This window comes from Equus caballus, chromosome 3, assembly GCF_041296265.1.
Source record: "Equus caballus isolate H_3958 breed thoroughbred chromosome 3, TB-T2T, whole genome shotgun sequence".
NCBI classification, from domain to species: Eukaryota; Metazoa; Chordata; class Mammalia; order Perissodactyla; family Equidae; genus Equus; species Equus caballus.
In genome coordinates, this window is record NC_091686.1 from 35,624,197 (window position 1) to 35,642,493 (window position 18,297).

An 18,297-nucleotide genomic window follows, 5' to 3' on the forward strand; every position below is an offset into this window, starting at 1 on the left:
TTAGCGATGATGAACATCTTTTCATGTGTCTATTGGCCATATTTATATCTTCTTTTGAGAAATGTCTGTTCATGTCCTCTGCCCATTTTTTGATCGGGTTGTTTGTTTTTTTGTTGTTAAGCCATGTGAGTTCTTTGTATATTATGGAGATTAACCCTTTGTCGGATAAGTGGCTTGTAAATACTTTTTCCCAATTAGTGAGCTGTTTTTTTGTTTCAATCCTGTTTTCCCTTGCCTTGAAGAAGCTCTTTAGTCTGATGAAGTTTACTATATTAGTAAAATGTTGCTTTCAGTGTTGTTAAAATTTGGGGTTTTGTCTAAGCTTATATTTAAGAAATTTGTGTAAAATAGTGGTGCCGGGTGACCAAAAATGTGCAGTGGTGTTTAAATGGTCTTAGTTGGGGTCTTCAGGTCATCCCACTGAACAAAACACATGCTAACTGTGGGACGACAGGCTGTCAGCATCTCATGAGGCTGATTGATGAGGTGACAGTGACTCAGAGGACAGACAGGAAGATGGATGGGCAGGCTGTCCAGAGTCTCAGTCGATTGCTTGTCTCAGATAACTTCACTCTGGCGACTTCCTCGGGATCATGGCCACTCACAGAGGGGGCAACTTCCAGTGGCAGGAGACTAAATCAGGGCAGGACCATGGGTTGGCACTCACTCCTCTGTTGACCTCCTGGGGGGCCTGCCCGAGGGCAGAGGCTAGGCCAGCAGAGTGCAATGAGTCCAGCAAGGCAGGAGAATGCCCCAGAACTGTGGTCATGTGGGGTTGGGGCACCAAGACGCTCATTCTCAGGGGCTCGGCTGTGCAGGCTGCTGGGTAACCACCAGTGTTTTAGTTGAGGCAGGTGCCCCTGCCCAGGACACCACTTCCCGTGGTTAAACATGCAGCCCTGGGGGACCTGTGGCCCCAGATGAAGTTCATTCTGGGATCTGAGAAATCAGCTTCTGCTGAAGTGGGAGGGGGCCTGTTTTTGGGCAGTGTGTGTTTCAAGGCGCAGGCAGAGTTTGGGGAAAGGAAGCAGAGCACGTTATGTCCACACAGGCTTTATAGATCTGATCCACATTGTGGAGTCACTCAGACGGGGTCTGCTCAGGCCTCACAGATGTGATCCACAGTGCGGGGTCACTAGGACAGGGGGTGCTCGCACACCTCACAGATGTGATCCACAGTGCGGGGTCACTAGGACAGGGGGTGCTCGCACACCTCACAGATGTGATCCACAGTGCGGGGTCACTAGGACAGGGGGTGCTCGCACACCTCACAGATGTGATCCACAGTGTGGGAGTCACCAGGACACTGGCCTTAGGAACTGGACGAGCTGCTGTTTTCCTGTCTCTGGCCTTTCATCATGAAATGTCCTTTCTCACTGCCTAGTTGTGGCCAGAGCCCCTTAAAGAACAGAACTGGAGCCCCGTCCTCTGTGCCTTTTCAAATGACCAGAAAATGGGTAGCTGAGTCCTTGGGGATGGCTGCTTTGTGCTGTAAGTATTGACTACAGTTCTTCATCTTTATGAACCCCGTCCTTGGTCGGCTCAGTCTGGCGGTCCTGCCCGGCTGGGATCTGACCCTGGGTTTCCAGCCCTTGCTGCACAAGTGGGGAGATGGTGAGTAAAAGAGGTGCCAGACCCCTCACGCTACTGCATCTGGAATGGGGTGGGACCCCAACTCCCAGGGGTTCCTCTCTGCAGCCTGGTTTGGGAACACTGTCTGGTCTGTGCCATGACAGCTCATGTGACAGCTGAGCACTGTGGTCTGGCTGACACACAGGTGTTGTCGCTAGTAAAATGCAGGCCTAGGGAGGCTTGGTGTTCTTTTGGGGGGTCCCCCAGATCTGCAGTTGTAAAGTTTCTGAGTGTGTTGAACACCATGGAGGAGGAACGCTGCTGTCATAAATATCCTGCTTTAGGACGGCACCTGCCACTTTGCTGATTTGGGTGAATTCCAGGAATGGCGAGGCCTTCCCAGCTGCAGCGATTCTCAGGAGGTGGCTCCTGGGGTGGATGTTGGCTGTGTGTCAGGTCACATGTCCATGTTGATGACCGTAGGACCCGTCAACATCCTTCATTTGGCTGACCATGTGCCACTTCCTTCAGCTTCTTGTGGGAAGCCTGGGGACTGCGTGTGTGGCAGGTGGAGGAGGCCTGGCGGGGACCACAGGTCCCCAAGGGTGCGCGGACCGTTTGCTTGTGCGGCCTGTGCTACCTGCTCTTGTGCTGGTGTGCAGGGCCTCACTATGAGGTGGCACAGTGAAGTCTGTGCTTTTGCACCTGTTGACTGAGTGCTCGTGGTAACAGTCGAGCCCTTCTGAGCAGAAAAGGACTGGGCTAAGGTGAGGGTGTCATTGGGACGTCCGTCTGGGTGCTGGTGGGGTCTGTCAGAGGTCAGCCACCCTGAACGAACTCAAGCAAACACAACTGCTACCCTGTAAATGCTGCTGTGGGCAAGAAGGACATGGGGGCCCGAGGCTGCTTATTGTCAGCCAGATCAGGATGTCAACGCTCCCAGGGGAAGTCTGGTGGTATCCCGTGTGTCCCCTTGTCTGCACTCTTCCCAGGACCCACAGCTTCCCTTGTGACAGGCACCACCTGGGTCAGCACCAATTTGGCAGACCTGCGTTTCTGTACAAGCCAGTGGGAAGGAGAATGCCACACAGAATTTCCAGCAATCCACATTTCAGAGCTTGGAAGGGACCTCAGGGATTAGTCTAAATTAATGTTGTGGTATGAGAAGACAGGGAAGCTGCAGGGCTTGGTCAAGGTCACGGCCGCCCTGGGGCGGTGAGGGTGGCCTACAGGTGGTCTTCATCCCCGTTGATTCGTGTGGGTCTGGATTTCCCACACTTTGCTCTCAATTGCTGGACCCACTGGTTAGTGCCTGGTGAGTTTGAGCCATTAGGGTTTATTTCCTCTGCTCAGTGGCAGGAGGAAGTGTGGATTGTATGGAGGGGCACGCCATGTGCACATTTTTTATCCTCACTTCTCATTTCAGTACACATTTATTTTCTGTCTGCTCAGCCATAGGTAGATAGGAGTGGTGCTGACATGAATGAACTTCCAAATGCTGACGGGGTAACTGTGAGTTGTGAGTATTTTTCTGCTAGTCCATGATGTTAGCTCCCTTCTTAGCCTGTAGAGAACCACAGAGTATCAGAGTTCAAGGGCTCTGAGGGAAAGAGCCTAGTCTCAGCTTTCTGTTCATCAGATCCTAAAGCTTTCAAATGATGGAATGTTCCAGCCGTCTCCAAGAGAAATGAATACCCATGTGCATCACCCAGCTTCACAGTTACTGACTCAGAACCATTCTTGTCTCATCTAGAAACGTCTCCTCCTACCTCAGGAGTTTGTTCAGACGAATATCAGCCCTCATAAGGTTACAGCATCTCCTAGAGGTGGGGACGCTTTTTCTTAGAGGTGACGACAGCACTGTGGTCACAGCAAGGCGGTGAGCAAGAGTCCCTTTGTGTCATCACATGTTCCATCCATATCCTTGCTGTCGGGGGCCCCTCACTGTTGTAGCGCGTGAGGGCCCCTCACTGTTGTAGCATGTGGGGGGCCCCTCTCTGTTGTAGCGCGTGGGGGGCCCCCTCTCTGTTGTAGAGTGTTGGAACTGGGCCTCAGTCACCTCCTGACCTTGTGCTTCGGGATCAGCTGCATGTCTTGTTTTGTGGGGAGGTTTTCTCTCGGTCTTTTCCCTGCACTTTGTTTAAGGAATGGGGCTGTGTGTCCTGTAGACTTTCTCACATCAGATTTTGTGTGTTGCATCCCTGTGGTGTCATTTAACATGTTCCCCATCCCTGTATTTCTTGAAAAGTGGTAGTTAGATCTAGAGGCCTGGAAGATTCAGGGGTTTGGTTTGGTTTTGGTTGGGGCGTGGGTAGGGAGACTTCAGAGGTGATGTGTGTTTGTCCAGCAGGGGCACATGACGCCCCATGTCCCTCGTTCTGTGATGTCAGCACTCACTGAGGCTTCCTGCCCAGAGCTGTTAATTCACTGGGGAATGTTGTCATGGCTTCTTTTATTTTAACTGGGGCATGATTTACGTGCATTAAGGTGTGTGTAAGTTAAGTCTGCAGCATGGTGCATTACAGCTGCCTGTGCGTCTGTGTAACAGGCACCGCTTAGAGGAAGAGAGAACGTTTTCATCATCCACAGTGCTCTCTCATTCCCTCTCTTGTAGGCACCCCCCCCCCCCCCAGAGGTCGCACTAGCCTGGCTTCTGTCACTGCGGTTTAGTTTCTCGTGTTCTTCACGTAACTGGACTCGCCAGGCTGTGCCCTTCGTGCTTCTAGTTCATCATACGATGTTAGGATTTGTTCTTGCGTTGCATCAGTTGTCATCGGTTCTTTTTGTATTGGGTGTTGTCTTCCATTGTACGAAAGTGCCATGGTTTATTTATCCGTTCTGTGTCGAGGGACACTGGATTGTCTCCAGTTGGGGGACACAGGCCACCTCGTTTTATTGAGCTTCACAGATGCTGCATCTTTCACAAGTCCCTCCACCAGGAAAAAGCTTATAGCTTGCTGAAAACTCAGGTGATGGTTAGTGTTTTTTAGCAGTATTTTTTTTGTTTATCTTTATGTTTTTATTTTATTGAGAGCACATTGGTTTATAACATTGTGTAATTTCAGGTGTACATTGTTATATATCAGTTTCTGTATAGACTGCCTCATGCTCACCCCGAATAGTCTAGTTTTTATCTGTCACCATACCTATGTGCCCCTTTACCCCTTTCACCCGCCCCCCCACCCCCTCCCCCTCTGGTAACCACTAATCTGTTCTGCTTATCCGTGTGCTTGTTTACCTTCCACATATGAGTGAAGTCATATGGTGTTTGTCTTTCTCTGGCTTATTTTGCTTAACATGATACCCTCAAGGTCCATCCATGTTATTGCAAATGGCACAATTTTGTCTTTTTTATGGCTGAGTAGTATTTCATTGTGTATGTATACTGCATCTTCTTCATCTGTTCATCAGTGGATGGGCACTTGGGTTGCTTCCATGTCTTGGCGTGTAAGCAAGAAAGTATTTTTAATTAAGGTATGTAGATTGTTTTTTAGACATACTGCTACTGCATGCTTAATAGACTACAGTATAGTGTAAACATAACTTTGTATGCACTGGGAAACCAAAAAATTCCTGACTCACTTTATTGTAATATTCACTTTATAATGGTGTTCTGGAACCAAACCCACAATTTCTCTGAGGTATCCCTGTATTGTAAATAAAGCTCTATAAACATTCTCATAAAGATCTCATAAAAATGTGGACGTTTCTCTTGGACCTGTACCTGCTAGTGCTAGACATCCACTGGGCTAGACGTGTATTTAATTTTGGTAGAAACCGCCAGAGTTCACCAAAGTAGATGCATGTGTTAGACTCCCACCAGCAGGACGAGAGTGCTGGTTTCTCTGCATCCCTACCCACACTGGGTACTGTCAGTCTTGTTAACATGAGCCATGTGGGTGGGTGTGTTGTATGTGTGTGTATGGTGTTTCATTTCCTTTTATTGGAGTGTTGTGTACAGGGAGTGAATGCATGTGGTGTAGTGGTTTCTGGTGAATATACCTGTGTAGCTCACACCAGGTGGGATAGATGTTCCCCTCCCCCCGTTCTTTCATGACCCCTTCCAGTGAGTCACCCACTAGAGGCAGCAGCTCCTCTGAACTGACGACCACGTCGGTCAGTTTATGTGAGTTGTTGAACTTCGTAGGGAAAGGGTCTCAGCGCTTGCCCGCTTCTTTCCCTGAGCACAGCGTTTTCGGGGTTTATGGAGGCTGCCTCTGTCAGTGGCAGGCTGACTGCCGGGGTCCTGGGTGCTCACTCCTGAAGGGAGTTTGCGGCTCCTCTGCTTCTCCTCCCCAGAGAGTCTGTGTGAGGCTGAGACTGGTCTTTACTCCAGTGTTTGGTAGAACTCACCATTGAAGCCATCTAGGCTGGGCCTTTCTGGGAAGGTTTTAAATTAAGGGTTCAGATTCTTTGATAGATACAGGACTTCTAATATTTTCTATTTTGTTTCTTGTGTCGGTTTTGGTAAGTTTTTGTTTTTAAAGGAAATTGTCCATTTTGTCAATTTGTCAAATTATTTGGCATAAAGTAGTTTATAGTTTCTCATTATTCTTTCACTGTCTTTATGATCTGTAGTGATGTCTCCTTTAACTGTCTGATTTTATGTTTTCATTCTTTTTTCTTGATCACTCTTGTTTTAGAGGTTTATCAATTTTATTAATCTTTCAAAGAACCAACTTTTTGATGTTGATTTTCCCTAAAGCAGCTGTGCTTTCTATTCCATTAACTTCTATTCCTTATTATTTCCTTCCTGTGTCTTCATGATGCAGCACTGTTACTGTTGCTTTAAACAGTCAGGTCCTTACATTTTAAGATAATTACCTATGTGTTTCTTTCTCTGGTACTCTTCATTTGTTCCTCAGATCTGTGCTTCCCTTCAGCCTATAGTTCTTGTAGTGACAGATTCTCTGTGCTGACGACAAATTCTCTCAGCTTGTTTCACTGAAAATGTTTTTATTACGTCTTCCTTTTTTGAAAAACAGTTCTATCGAGATTTAATTCACGTGCCGTAAAATTCACCTATTGTAAATGATTCAGCAATTTTTAGTAAATTTATAGAGGTGTTCAATCATTGTCTGAATCCCTGCTCCCGTGCCCAGCTCTGGCAACCACTGTCTGCCTCTGCCTCTGTAGATTTTCCTTTCCCGTACATTGCATATGAACGGAATTGTGTAATATGTAGTCTTCTGTGTCTGGCTTCTTTCGTTCTGTAAAACTCTTTGAGTTTCATCTCTGTTGTAGCATGTGTACCAGTCAGTTGTTCCTTGTTTAGCGCCCCATTGTACGGTGTACCCCCTTTGTCCCCCCATTCGCCATTTGATGGGCATTGGACTGTTCCCACTTTTCACCTGTTAAGAATAATGCTGTTGTGAACGTTTGCACACCACTCCTGCGTGGACGTGTTTCCTTTATCTTGTGTAGATGTGCAGGAGTAGTATAGCTGGGTTGTGTGTAAGTTTATGTTTAATGTTTTAAGAAACTGCTAAACCATTTTACATAGTGGCTGTAATTTTTGCATTCTCACCAGCAGTGTATGAGGGTTCCAGTTTCTCCACATCCTCACCAACACTCGTTAACTGGTTTTTAAATTATTATTATAGCTGTGCTAGTAGATATGAAGTGGTATCTCATTGTGGTTTCAATTTTCATTTCCCTGATGACTAATGATGTTGAGCATTTTTCATGGTCTTATTTGCATCCATTTATCTTTGGTGAACTGTCTATTCAGATCTTTTGCCCATTTTTAAATTGGGTTATCTTATTACTGAGTTATATGAGTTCCTCATATATTCTGGATACAAGTCCTTTATCAGATATACGGTTTTGCAGATATTTTCTCCCAGTCTGGCTTATCTTTTACTTTTCTTAATAGTATTTTTTGAAACACATTTTTAATTTTGATGAAGTCTTTTATCAATTTTTTGATTTCATAGATCACGCTTTTGGTATCATATCTAAGAAACCTTTCCTTAACCAAAGGTCATAAAGATTTCCTCCTGTGTTTTTTCCTGGATGTTTTATACTTTTAGCTCAGATGTTCGGGTCTCTGATCCTCTTTGGGTTAATTTTTGTGTATGGTGAGGTAAGGGTCTAAAATTCATCTTTCTGCATGTGGATGTTCAGTTGTCTCAGCACTATTTCTTGAGGATTATCCTTTCCGCCATTGAAGTGACTTGGCTCCTTTGTCAAAAATCACTTGGCCCTCAGCGTGTTGGTTTATTTCTGGACCCTCGTCTGTTCTGTTCATCTATATGTCTGATCTTAGACCAGGATCACGCCGCATTGATCACTGTTGCTTTAGAGTAAGTTCTAGAGTTGGGAGGGGTAAGTCCTCCCCCTTTATTCTTCCTTTTCACATTTGTTTTGGGTCTTCTGGGTTCCTTGCCTTTCCATGTAAATTGTAGGGTCAGCTTGTAAATTTCTGCGGCATGGAGCTTGCTGGGGTTTGGGTAGGAATGCATTGACGCTGTAGCTCAGTTTGGGGAGAGTTGCCATCTTAACAATACTGAGTCTTCCGATCCATGAGCGTGTTCTCTGCTCTCAGTCTTCTGGTGACCACCGTCACAGCATCTGAGATTGCTTCCTTTGTGCATCGCGCACTCTGTTCCTTTGTCTTTTCTTTCGTGTCTCTACTTCAGTTTAGATCATTTCCATTTCCTTTATCTTTTCTTCTCCTGCTTCTAGTTGGTGAAGTCTGTTCAATGAATTCTTCGTTTCAGATAATATATTTTTCAGTTTTATAATGATTCTTTTTTGTAATTCCAGTTCTCTGGTGAAATCCTTGATTTTCCCTCATTTTGTTCATCTTTTCTTCTAAATTCCTTAGCCTATTTATTGTAATTGTTTTAAATTACTTGTCTGATAATTCCTACATCTGCATCTTCTGAGGGTCTGCTTCTTTTGGCGCTTTTTTCTTAATCATGGGCCACATTTTTCTGTTTCCTTACGTGCTTTGTGATTCTGGGGGGATGCCAGTCATTGTCCTCAAAAGGATGATGTTATTTGTGCCCGCAGAGGCATGCCTTTCCTCTGTCTAGCAGCTGAGGTGAGGAGCTAGTGATTTCCATCCAGTTAGGAATCGGGCCGGGCTGGGCTGGGCTGCGGCGTTCATTCCATTCATCCATGTCTCACATGTCGTCGGGGCGAGATCCGTGTGTACAACATACTGAGCACCCAGTGCCATGAGCTCTGCTCTGCATCTGACCGTGGGCTCACCCGGTGGCACCACAGTGTAAGAGCCACATAGTGAGCCTGACATGCCAGCTTTTCTTGAAGATTAGCGTTCACACACAAGTACTTTAACTGGTGAGAAACTTGAAGCATCTTTGTGTGTGTGTGTGTGTGTGTGTGTGTGAGGAAGATTGACCCTGAGCTAACATCTGTGCCAGTCCTCCTCTATTCTGCATGTGGGACACTGCCACAGCATGGCTTGATGAGTGGTGTGTAGGTCTGTGCCTGGGATCCGAACCAGCAAAGCCCTGCCTGCCAAAAGCAGAGCACGCGAACCTAACCACTACACCACTGGGCCAGCCCCTGAAGCGTCTTTACATTAAAACAGGAAGCATCTTTTATGGAGTAAAATATAAAATTCCTGTGACTTTTTCCAGTAAAATAGAAGATATCGTCCATTCACCATCGTTGCGTGCCCATCTGCCTGGCGTTGCGCTGACTCGCAGGCTCGCGGGTGGCCACGTGGAAGAGCCTGAGGCGCCACATCTCTCTTGACGGCAGATCTGAGGCCAGAACCTGCCCCTGCTCTTCGTCCTTGAATCCGCCCCTCCTCACAGTTCACCCAAGGCCGGACCTGAATGTCTCCTGGCACAGTGTGGTTTCCGGGGGGGCCAGAGGCTTGTGTCACCCTGTAAAAGTGAGACGCCCTTTTGGATGGCAGCCGCTTGCAGAGACTTTACTGCTTAAGGAAGGGAGAGGCCTCGTGAAGAACAGCCTTCCTGGAACCTGGTGTCCGCACACATCTGCCTGTGGGTTTAGTTCTAATCTTTTCGCTATATCCTTCCTTTTCTTTTTTAGGTTTGGGAAAAGTTCTTAAGTTCTGAAACTCCACGGATTAATGTGTTTATGGCAGTGCCTACAATATACACCAAGCTGATGGATTATTATGACAAACATTTCACCCAGCCTCATGTCCAGGATTTTGTGCGTGCAGTTTGTGAAGAAAAAATTAGGTAAATGAAAACAATCCACTTTCCCATCCAGAAAGTCGTTATTAAAGATCAGACAGTATAACTTATTTTTAATAAATCAGTTGTACTAAGTTTTAGGAAGCAGTGTATTCCATTTCCTTTAAAATCTGTGCCTATATATCATGTCTACCAATCGATATTCTATGTCTGTATTCCCTGTAGATCTGTCTGGGCTCCGTATCTGGTCCATCCCTCTCTCTATCTCTGTGTATATCTGTATTCTCTATCTCTATCTCTATTCCATCTGACTGTGTGTCTGTCTTGTGGTTGAGTCTGAAGGACGAGGGTGAGGGCAGTGAACTGACCCTCTCACTCCCGTCCTTTCTGACTCCCCATCTGCGCCGCTCTTCCCCCCACCCGCTGTGTGTCATTTCTCTGCACTGCAGTCTGTGGCTCCTGGCGCCCCCTCCTCGATCCCGTACACTCCCTGACAGAGAGGCGCTGAGTCTTTGGGTCCTTCTGTGGTGGGAGGTTGCTCTGCGTTCCCTTGTGAACCTGTAGACACAGCAAGTTCTCTCCCTGCTCGTTGGTAGAGTGTGACCCGCTCAGTGCACAACCAAGAGAGCAGCTTGGTGAGTTTTTGCAGGCCAACAACGCACGTTGCCAGAGAGTCATGACAAGCTGTGCCTGTGGTGAGCACAGCCTTTCACACTACAGCGAGCGAGCTGCTAGGAAACGTGCGTTTAGACTTTTCAGTGTGTTTCCGTGCGTGTACCTGTGGCCTCTGCGCCGCTCCGTGCTTCTGATTCCTTGTCCTTCAGAAGAGCGCAGGAGGGCACCTTGGTTTCCCGGAGAGCATTCTGGATCATCCAAGACAAATATTTGCTGCTGCTGCTGTGATGGTGCTCCACCATTCCTGTACTCCTGTCGTGTAGATGTTCTGGTGGAGCCAGAACCCTCTTCTGATGGCGCCTGCTGCCCGCGCCCTCCTAGCCCAGCCTCTTGTGGCATTGTGGGATTGGGCAGCTGTTGATGACAGTGTCTGATGTGCGGGCCACCAGTACAGGAGCAGGATTAGCACCACATTCTACCCAAATCTAAGGAACCGAGGGCAAGACTGAGATCAGAGAGAGGAAGTCAGGGTGACTCCTGGGTGACAGAGGCCTTTGGACTCACTGGTGCAGGCTCATGGTGGGGAAGGTCCCCGTGCGCTGTACACCCTTGTGGGGAAGTGCAGTGGTGGTTACTCTCCAACTCCCACCAGAAACAAAAGTGTTGTCTTTGTACACATAATGCTGAAGGGACGTGGTATACGCCAAGGCACAGAGGAGCTCTCAAGGTTATGCAGTGTCATTGTCACCATTATGAGCCTGTTAGCCCGAGACGGTGTGAAGGACCTCTGCCTGTGTCCCCCAGCTGTGCTGTCTCCTTTCTCTGCCCCACCTACTCCTCAGACCTGGTAGCATTTTATCTATAAACTAAATTTTGTCGTCATCACCTTATTATGATTGTTGCTGTCATTTAGGATTGTTTGTGCACAGCATAGTACTTGCAAATAGTGCCACCAAAGACCTTAAAATTATTTTTTTCTTTTACCTTGATTACACATTCCTTTTGAAGACGTATTTACATTCTGAAGTATGCCCAACAAATTCTTTTCAAAGAACAAAGTTAAATTTTAGCCCCAACTACAGTTTTTATTACGAATGTTAAAATAGTGATGTTGGACAAAGGATATTCTTTATGGTGCTGAAGAAGTGGAGTCATGTCTGAGAAGCTAAGGCTGCCTCTGGTTGTGCCGGGTAGGTTGATGGTTTCGGGATCGGCCGCCCTGCCCCTGCCTGTGCTGGAGAAGTGGAAGAACATCACAGGCCACACTCTGCTGGAGAGGTACGGGATGACGGAGATCGGCATGGCCCTGTCCAACCCCCTGACCGCAGCCCGCCTGCCAGGTATGAGCAGTGCCCCCAGCCGTGTCTTCTCCCTCTGCTCTGAGCTGCTCAGGTGGGCCAGTCTGGGGAATGCTGCCCCATCCATGGGGGCCAGGAGAGCCTGTTCTCTCTGGCACTCACTTTTCTCCCAAGTGGCTGGTCAAGGACAATGTTTTTGTGTCCTTCTCGGGTGACTTGGGAGGACAAGTGGGAAGAATGGGAGCCAGTGGAAACTGTGTGCTCAGCAGAGTGCCTCCTAGGGCCAGGTGCTGCTCCCGTCCAGGCACCCTGTGCCACTCAAGGCTGGTGGCAGCAGGACAGACGGCTAATGTGGAGGCAAGGGATGAGGGGACCCTCCCCCGTGCTTGGTGACTGTGTGCCCTGGATGACCTGCTGCTCTGGACAGGAGTTCCTGACCTTTGGTCTTCCTGTCCAGCCTTCTCCGAGACGTTCTGCTCTGACTTTCATTTAAACAGACTTCACGTCCTGGGCCTTTAACAGGGCATCTGCGAGCAGAGCCCGAGGCCTGAGACTGGAACGTGTTTTGTGCTGTTCCCGGCCTTTCTTTCGTCCTCGCCATAAGTCCCCTCCAGTGTGTCCAAAGCACAAGAGAGAGCTCAGGTGGAAGTAAAATAATTCCGTATCTGTAATTATATCCGTACATCCATTTATCTTGCACAAACACTAAAATTCGCCTTTCTCACGTTCACTTCTGAGTTATCAAAAACACACGTGGTCATGTAGCCGCTGTCACATCAAGATATAGAAGGGTTTAATTGCTTCAAAGCCTCCCCCCTTTGGTGGTCAGCACCTCCTGCACCCCAGGGCCGGACCAGCGCTTTCCTGCTTTCTCTTCTTGTAGTCGTGCTTCTGGAGTGCCATACAACTGAATCCTACAGGATGTGGCCTTTTGGGTCTGGCTCTTCTCACTTAGCAAGACGTGTCTGACACTCATCCGTGTCAGCACGTGTTCCTTTCCATTGCCGAGTAGTATCCCGTGGTGTGGATGGGCCCCCATTTGTTAACCTGTCACCAGCTAAAGGATGCTGGGCTGCATCCAGTTTGGACAATCACCAGTAGGGCTGACAGTTAGCGTTCCTGTGCAGGCTTTTGTGTGAACATGTCTTTGTTTCTCGTGAGTAAACGCCTCGGAGTGGGATTGCTGGGTCAGAGGTGGGTGCGTGCTTGCTTAACTTTCTGAGAAGCTGCCAGACCATCTCCAGAAGAGCCCCTGCTGTAGGGGTGGTCTTACCCCATTGACAGAAGGGGAGACTGAGGTTGTGAGGGACTGCCTAACATGCCCAAGGCCACCCGGCTGTAAGTGACGGAGTGGACATTCGCACTGTTAGACTGCAACACCCATTTTGCTGGGGGCACAGCGGCACAACAGACGACCTTATTTGGAGGAAGATAGAGGGGGCAAAATGATGGACAGGGAGTCTTCTGGGCCTTAATTACAAGAGCAAACACAAGGCTGAGAAGCCAAGACCAGGAGCTGGGACAGGATGGAGTGAGCAAAGGGTGATGCGTGGACTAACTGGGGATTGAGATGGGGACCATCTCTGCCTGCGGGAAGGAGACATAGGGACCGTTTGCAGGCAATGTTAAAGTGCAGGTCAGATGGTGGAGGCAGAATCCTCAGGTGAGCTGGCAGAGCAGTCACCCTGGACAGAGGTACACAGAGAGGGTCCCCGACTGAACTGGCCACCTCCAGCTCCCTCTGTGGAAGGTGGAACCCAAAGACTCTGAAACCCAGGGTTTATTGGGCAAGAAATTAGAGTGCAGAAATTCTTGAATCTTAAATTATGGCTGCAGCTCCTATTCAGGCCTCAAAGACAGTGTGTGTGACATCAGAACGCAGGCTGGGCGTGGTCTCCCTTCTGTACACCGGAATCAGACATCCATGATTTTTTTCTTGTCTGTAAAGCAAGCCTCTAACAGTCGAGCACAGTGCCATGTCTGTGGTTTGGAAAAAAGTAGCCTTCAACATTAAATTCAGGAGTGCTACATGAAGATCCCTCAGGTGCCATCTCTGAGAGTTGTTTCTGGAGAAATCAGCCTGAGGAGGTTCTCTGGGTGCCTCGGTGTCTTCTCAGTGTGCCTTGGCTCCTGGGTTGGGCTTGTTCCAGCTGGAGGCTCTGGACTTGTGTTAGAGCCTGGCCTGTGTCCCATTTGCACTCAAGACACAGCTGTGCTGCCCCTCCTGGGCGCCCCCATGCCTGCTCCCAGCACAGGGGTCGTTTCTGGCAGCCCCTTCCTCTTGCTGCCCACGCAACCTGTGAGCATTACTCCTACCATCCCCCAAACGACCACCAGGATTCATTTAAAGGTTCTGGAAACCTGGTGGGGGCGTGGAAGGGCAAGGGCATCCTCAGAGGAGGGGCACGCTGTGTGAAGGAGGGACATTGCCGAGGGGTGAGTGCTGAGTGGGATCCTCCGATCTTTCATTCTCTGCATCCCATGTGGTTACCGTGAAGGGAGATGAATAATTCATGGCCAAGCACCACTGGGCCTAATCAGGCTCTAATTGGAGGTTGAGATCAGAGGCGCTAATGGCTCCTGCAGCGGGACTCCAGCGTTGACAGGAGCTCCAGGACCTTATCAGCCTGTTCCCATTCTCTCGGGACCAGCTGCAGAGCAGCCTCGCTCCCCAGACACTGGACAGAGCCACAGGCCAATTAAAGTTATCGGGGAAGAGCTGACAACTGTTTTAAAGAGAGGCAGAAGAATGACATGCCACTTCTGACTGTGGCCAGCCCTGCTGCCCAGGTGGACGCTAGGAGTGCCGCACTGTCCGCATGGTACAGGAGGGGGCGCTGTCCACATGGATCCTAGGAGGATGGCTGCTGCCCAGGTGACCCTACTCTGCCCCGGGCAGCTCAGGGGTGTTTCGGCGCTCCATGGCTGCCCCTCCCTGGCTGCAGTCTCCTCTCTGTGGACCTCACTTTAACAGGTCACAGGCCTGTGAAACTCAAGTCGTTGTTTCTGCCTAGAGATTTTAATTCTATTGTGTTTGTGATTTCCTAATTAATTAAGATTCTGTCAGCACTTTCGTTATAGATTTTCTTAACGGTTTGTAACTTTCACTGCTGAGAGGGGAGGAAAGGCCTTACTGAGCAGGACAGAGAGGGGCTGGAGCCCGGGAAGGAAAGGAGAAAGCAGTGGATTGAAAGGCAGGTGAGCAGGCAGTGAGGGGGAGCCTGGAGGTCCCTCTTCTGATAGGAAATATATGTTAGTCTTTGTCCGAATTCCTGGCATAGAGCTCCTAAAACCCTTGGAATTTCCTAGGTGATAAAGATGTCTTTTGTTATTCCTAACGAGCCCCTCCAACGGTACCCCAGTCTGTGTTAATGAGGTGACTTTGGAAAGTCCCTAAGGAGGGGGGCTGGCTGCCAGGAGAACCAGCCAGTGATTAGAGGGTTGGAACTTTCAGCCCCCGCTTCCCACCTCTGGGGACGGGACTGGAGGTTGAGTCACTCACCCATGGGCAGTGCTTTACTCAATCGTCCCTGCATAATGGAGCCTCCATAACACCCTGAACATGCTGGTGGACTCGTGGAGGGGCTGGGAGGGTGGTGTCTGAAGGACATGAGAGCTTGGAGCCCTTTCCCCATGCCTCACCCTCGGCATCCCTTCCGTCCGCTCTTCCTGAGTCCTGTCCTTTGTAATGAACCGGTGACCTAGGAAGTAAACTAATTCCTGGGTTCTGTGGGCCACTCTATCGGGTTATTGACCCGGAGCAGGGGGTCGTGGGAACCTCCGATTTGTAGCCAAGCCAGAAGTTGTGGGCGACCTGGGGACACACCACTTGTGACTGGCGTCTTGGAGGGCAGGCAGCCTTGTGCGATCGGCGCCCTGAACCTTCTCCACACACTGCCCAACAGCCATTGCAGGTGGTCAGACGGCCTGGGGTGGCCATGTGCCTCCCCTGCCATGAGGCCAGCTGCGAAGCTCCACACGGCTCCGTTTGCCACACATAGCTCGTGGCATCCAGGGCCTGGAAGGAGCCTCTGCTTCCTTCCTTCTGGGGAGGTGAGCGCAGGCTCACGCTTGAGGAGACATCGCTGTCGGACAGGGCTCGGGGCCGGAGCAGGTGTCACCCCGCTGCTGAGACGGGAGCTCAGAAGGAAGGGAAGAAGAGCGGGCTTTACTTCTGTGAGGCGGTTGGTCCTGTGTAAGATTCTATACTCCAGTTGATGAAGTGCCTCCTGATGAAGTCATCACACTCTGCCTGATTGCTCAAGGTGTGTTCGTGGAGCTCTTTATCTCTGGCAGGCACTTGAAGAAATCCTATCTGACCAGTCTCGGAAGGTAATAAATCAGTTTGCAGTGTCTGATGTTTTCTCACTGTTTGCACTAATCAGCCTTCCCAGCACCGCTCCACCTCCTTCAAGCAGAAGGAACCGTTCTCTGGATGTGGATATGGGGCGGCATCAGCCCAGCAGGGCCTGCACAGCTGGGAGGCCCGGGTCGGCATGGTGTCAGGTCAGCGTGGCCTGGCTCAGCGTCCCGCTTGGCCTCGGCCCCACCTCCTACATGTGGCCTTTCTCCTCTGCACTTTATCTGCCCAGTTCCTCCCTTAAACCTTTTGTTCTGTGGCTTTTATACCCACACTTACATTATAAATTACGACCACACACTGTGGTCACGAAGGGCTAACACCAGGGTAGCCTGCTGAAGTCTGTCAGTAACACACGAGCAATTGGGAGCCACCTGAAGACCTTGGGCCCCAGCCAGGTCGCTGTGCCCGTGCGTCTGTTGGTCCTCATCAGACCGTGAGGTCAGGGAGCTGCAGTGTAGAGGACAGGAGGTAAACCTGTCACTGAACAGAGACCTGCCGGGAAAGGGCTCATTTAACCTGGAACAGATAACCACCTCGAGATCACCTGGAAACTTCATCGCAGGTGCGTGGAGTGGCAGCTGGGCTTCACTGTGCCCAGGGTTGTGCTGATAGGCCTGCTGGGTCAGAGGGCTGGGGTTGGAGCCCCCTCTGCACTCACAGGCTCATTCTTGTCTCTGGTCCTCAGACTTGTCTGCACACTGGAGGTGAGACACCCCCACTTCCAGGCTGTCTTGAGTCTTGAGTGTCCTGGCGCCTGTGCCACTGCCAGCTCTGAGTAGACGGATCACCAAGAAGAGATGGGAGGGCTCCTGTTCTGTGGTTCCTTTTATATGAATGTCCGGAGCAGGCAAATCCACAGATAGAAAGCAGATTAGTGGTTGCTGGGGCTGGGGAGTAAGGAGTGGCTGCTGACGGGCATGAGTTTCCTTCTTGGTGATGAGAATGTTCTGGAGCTAGGTGGTAACAGTGGTTCCACAATGTTGTGAATGTGCTAAGTGTCGCTGAACTGCACTTTATGATGGTTAATTGTATCTTATATGAATTTCAGTTTAACTTAAAAAATCTTTGGAAGCAAAACGTAGAAAAAAGAAGCGGGGATGGGAGGATGCTGGTCCATCTGCTTCCTGCTGGGACAGGGACACGGCTTTCTGACCAGAGTTGAGGTGTGAGGCCTCCAGGGCGTGGGACAGCAGAGAGCTCCCGAAGGCTGTGGGGCCCAGGCCTCACCCCCAGGACCTCAGAGGCCAAAGACAGGCGATGGGGATGGGATGGCGCTGGTCTAGCAGAACAAGACTGACGTAGCAGAGCTCGTGGCGAGTGGACAGGGCATCCGAGAATACTGAGTGCCTGCAGAGTTTGCTGAGTCAGGCTCCCGAACGATCGTCCCGAACAGCTCCTCCCTGATTCTGCGGTTGGAGTAGAGGGCCTGAGACCCTGAAGTGAATTCCACAGGTGCCAAGTGTCTGATCTCGGGACCTCTGCCCTGCCTCACTCCTTTGTTATGATGACTGTGGGGCACGGCCAGGCCACCTGCCCTCACCTATGCAGGTCCCGAGTTGGATTGTAAGCTGGCCACACACGCTGGAGTGAACACACTGAACCAACCATGGCGCCAAATAAGGACCCAGCATGTGGCAGTGTCCCCCTCCCATGTGGTGCCTGCTCACCGCCTGCTTGCCGGCACTACTCCTCCCTCTTGGACCTTCTCTGCACAGTGCACCTCAGTGCCGTTGTTGGGGACAGTCCGCGATCCGTGCCCATAATGCTCATCAGGTGCTAGAATAAAAATGGAAGCAGTCCCAGCATCCAGTCTGGGTGCCAGGAGGCCCTCCCAAGAAGACTTGAAGTCTCTGGGGCATTCAGAGCCAGGCCTCAATGCCGCCGGTAGCTGCTGCGGCCAGGGCAGCCACTGTGCGCACTGCTTGGGCTCCGTACCCTTGGCTCTTGGGTCTTCTCCCGCCTGCGAGACGTCCAGGCAGGTCCAAACACCTCGGGCGTGTGGTCCTGTCCTTGGGGATCTCTCTGACTCTGCCTCCTTTTCTCCTATGTTTATCCTCTCCCTGCAGGTTCTGTGGGGACTCCGCTGCCAGGCGTCGAGGTACGCATTGTCTCAGAAAACCCACAGAAGGAGGGCTACCCCTATATCCTGCACGCGGAAGGAAACGAGAAGGAGACTAAGGTGAGCCTCTCTGTTCTTGGCTCATGGCACAAGGGTCGCAGAGGTCACAGGCCAGTCACAGAGGTTCAGGGTCTCTCTGCTTTGGAGGTAGAGTCCCCACTGCCCTGCTGGACAACAGGGATGCCGGCT

At 50.1% G+C, this 18,297-nt stretch overlaps 1 protein-coding gene across 3 annotated transcripts in view; it reads left to right on the plus strand.

Moving 5' to 3' along the window:
* The window catches only part of ACSF3 (acyl-CoA synthetase family member 3), a 69,342-nt gene that overhangs the window by 15,523 nt on the left and 35,522 nt on the right, over positions 1-18,297 (plus strand). For all 3 annotated transcript variants that reach the window (XM_001488151.5, XM_070263171.1, XM_023637512.2), the window contains 3 exons: positions 9,604-9,758; positions 11,523-11,668; positions 18,056-18,168. In XM_001488151.5, the coding sequence (XP_001488201.1) occupies positions 9,604-9,758; positions 11,523-11,668; positions 18,056-18,168 (414 nt within the window). The remainder of the gene's footprint in view (positions 1-9,603; positions 9,759-11,522; positions 11,669-18,055; positions 18,169-18,297) is intronic.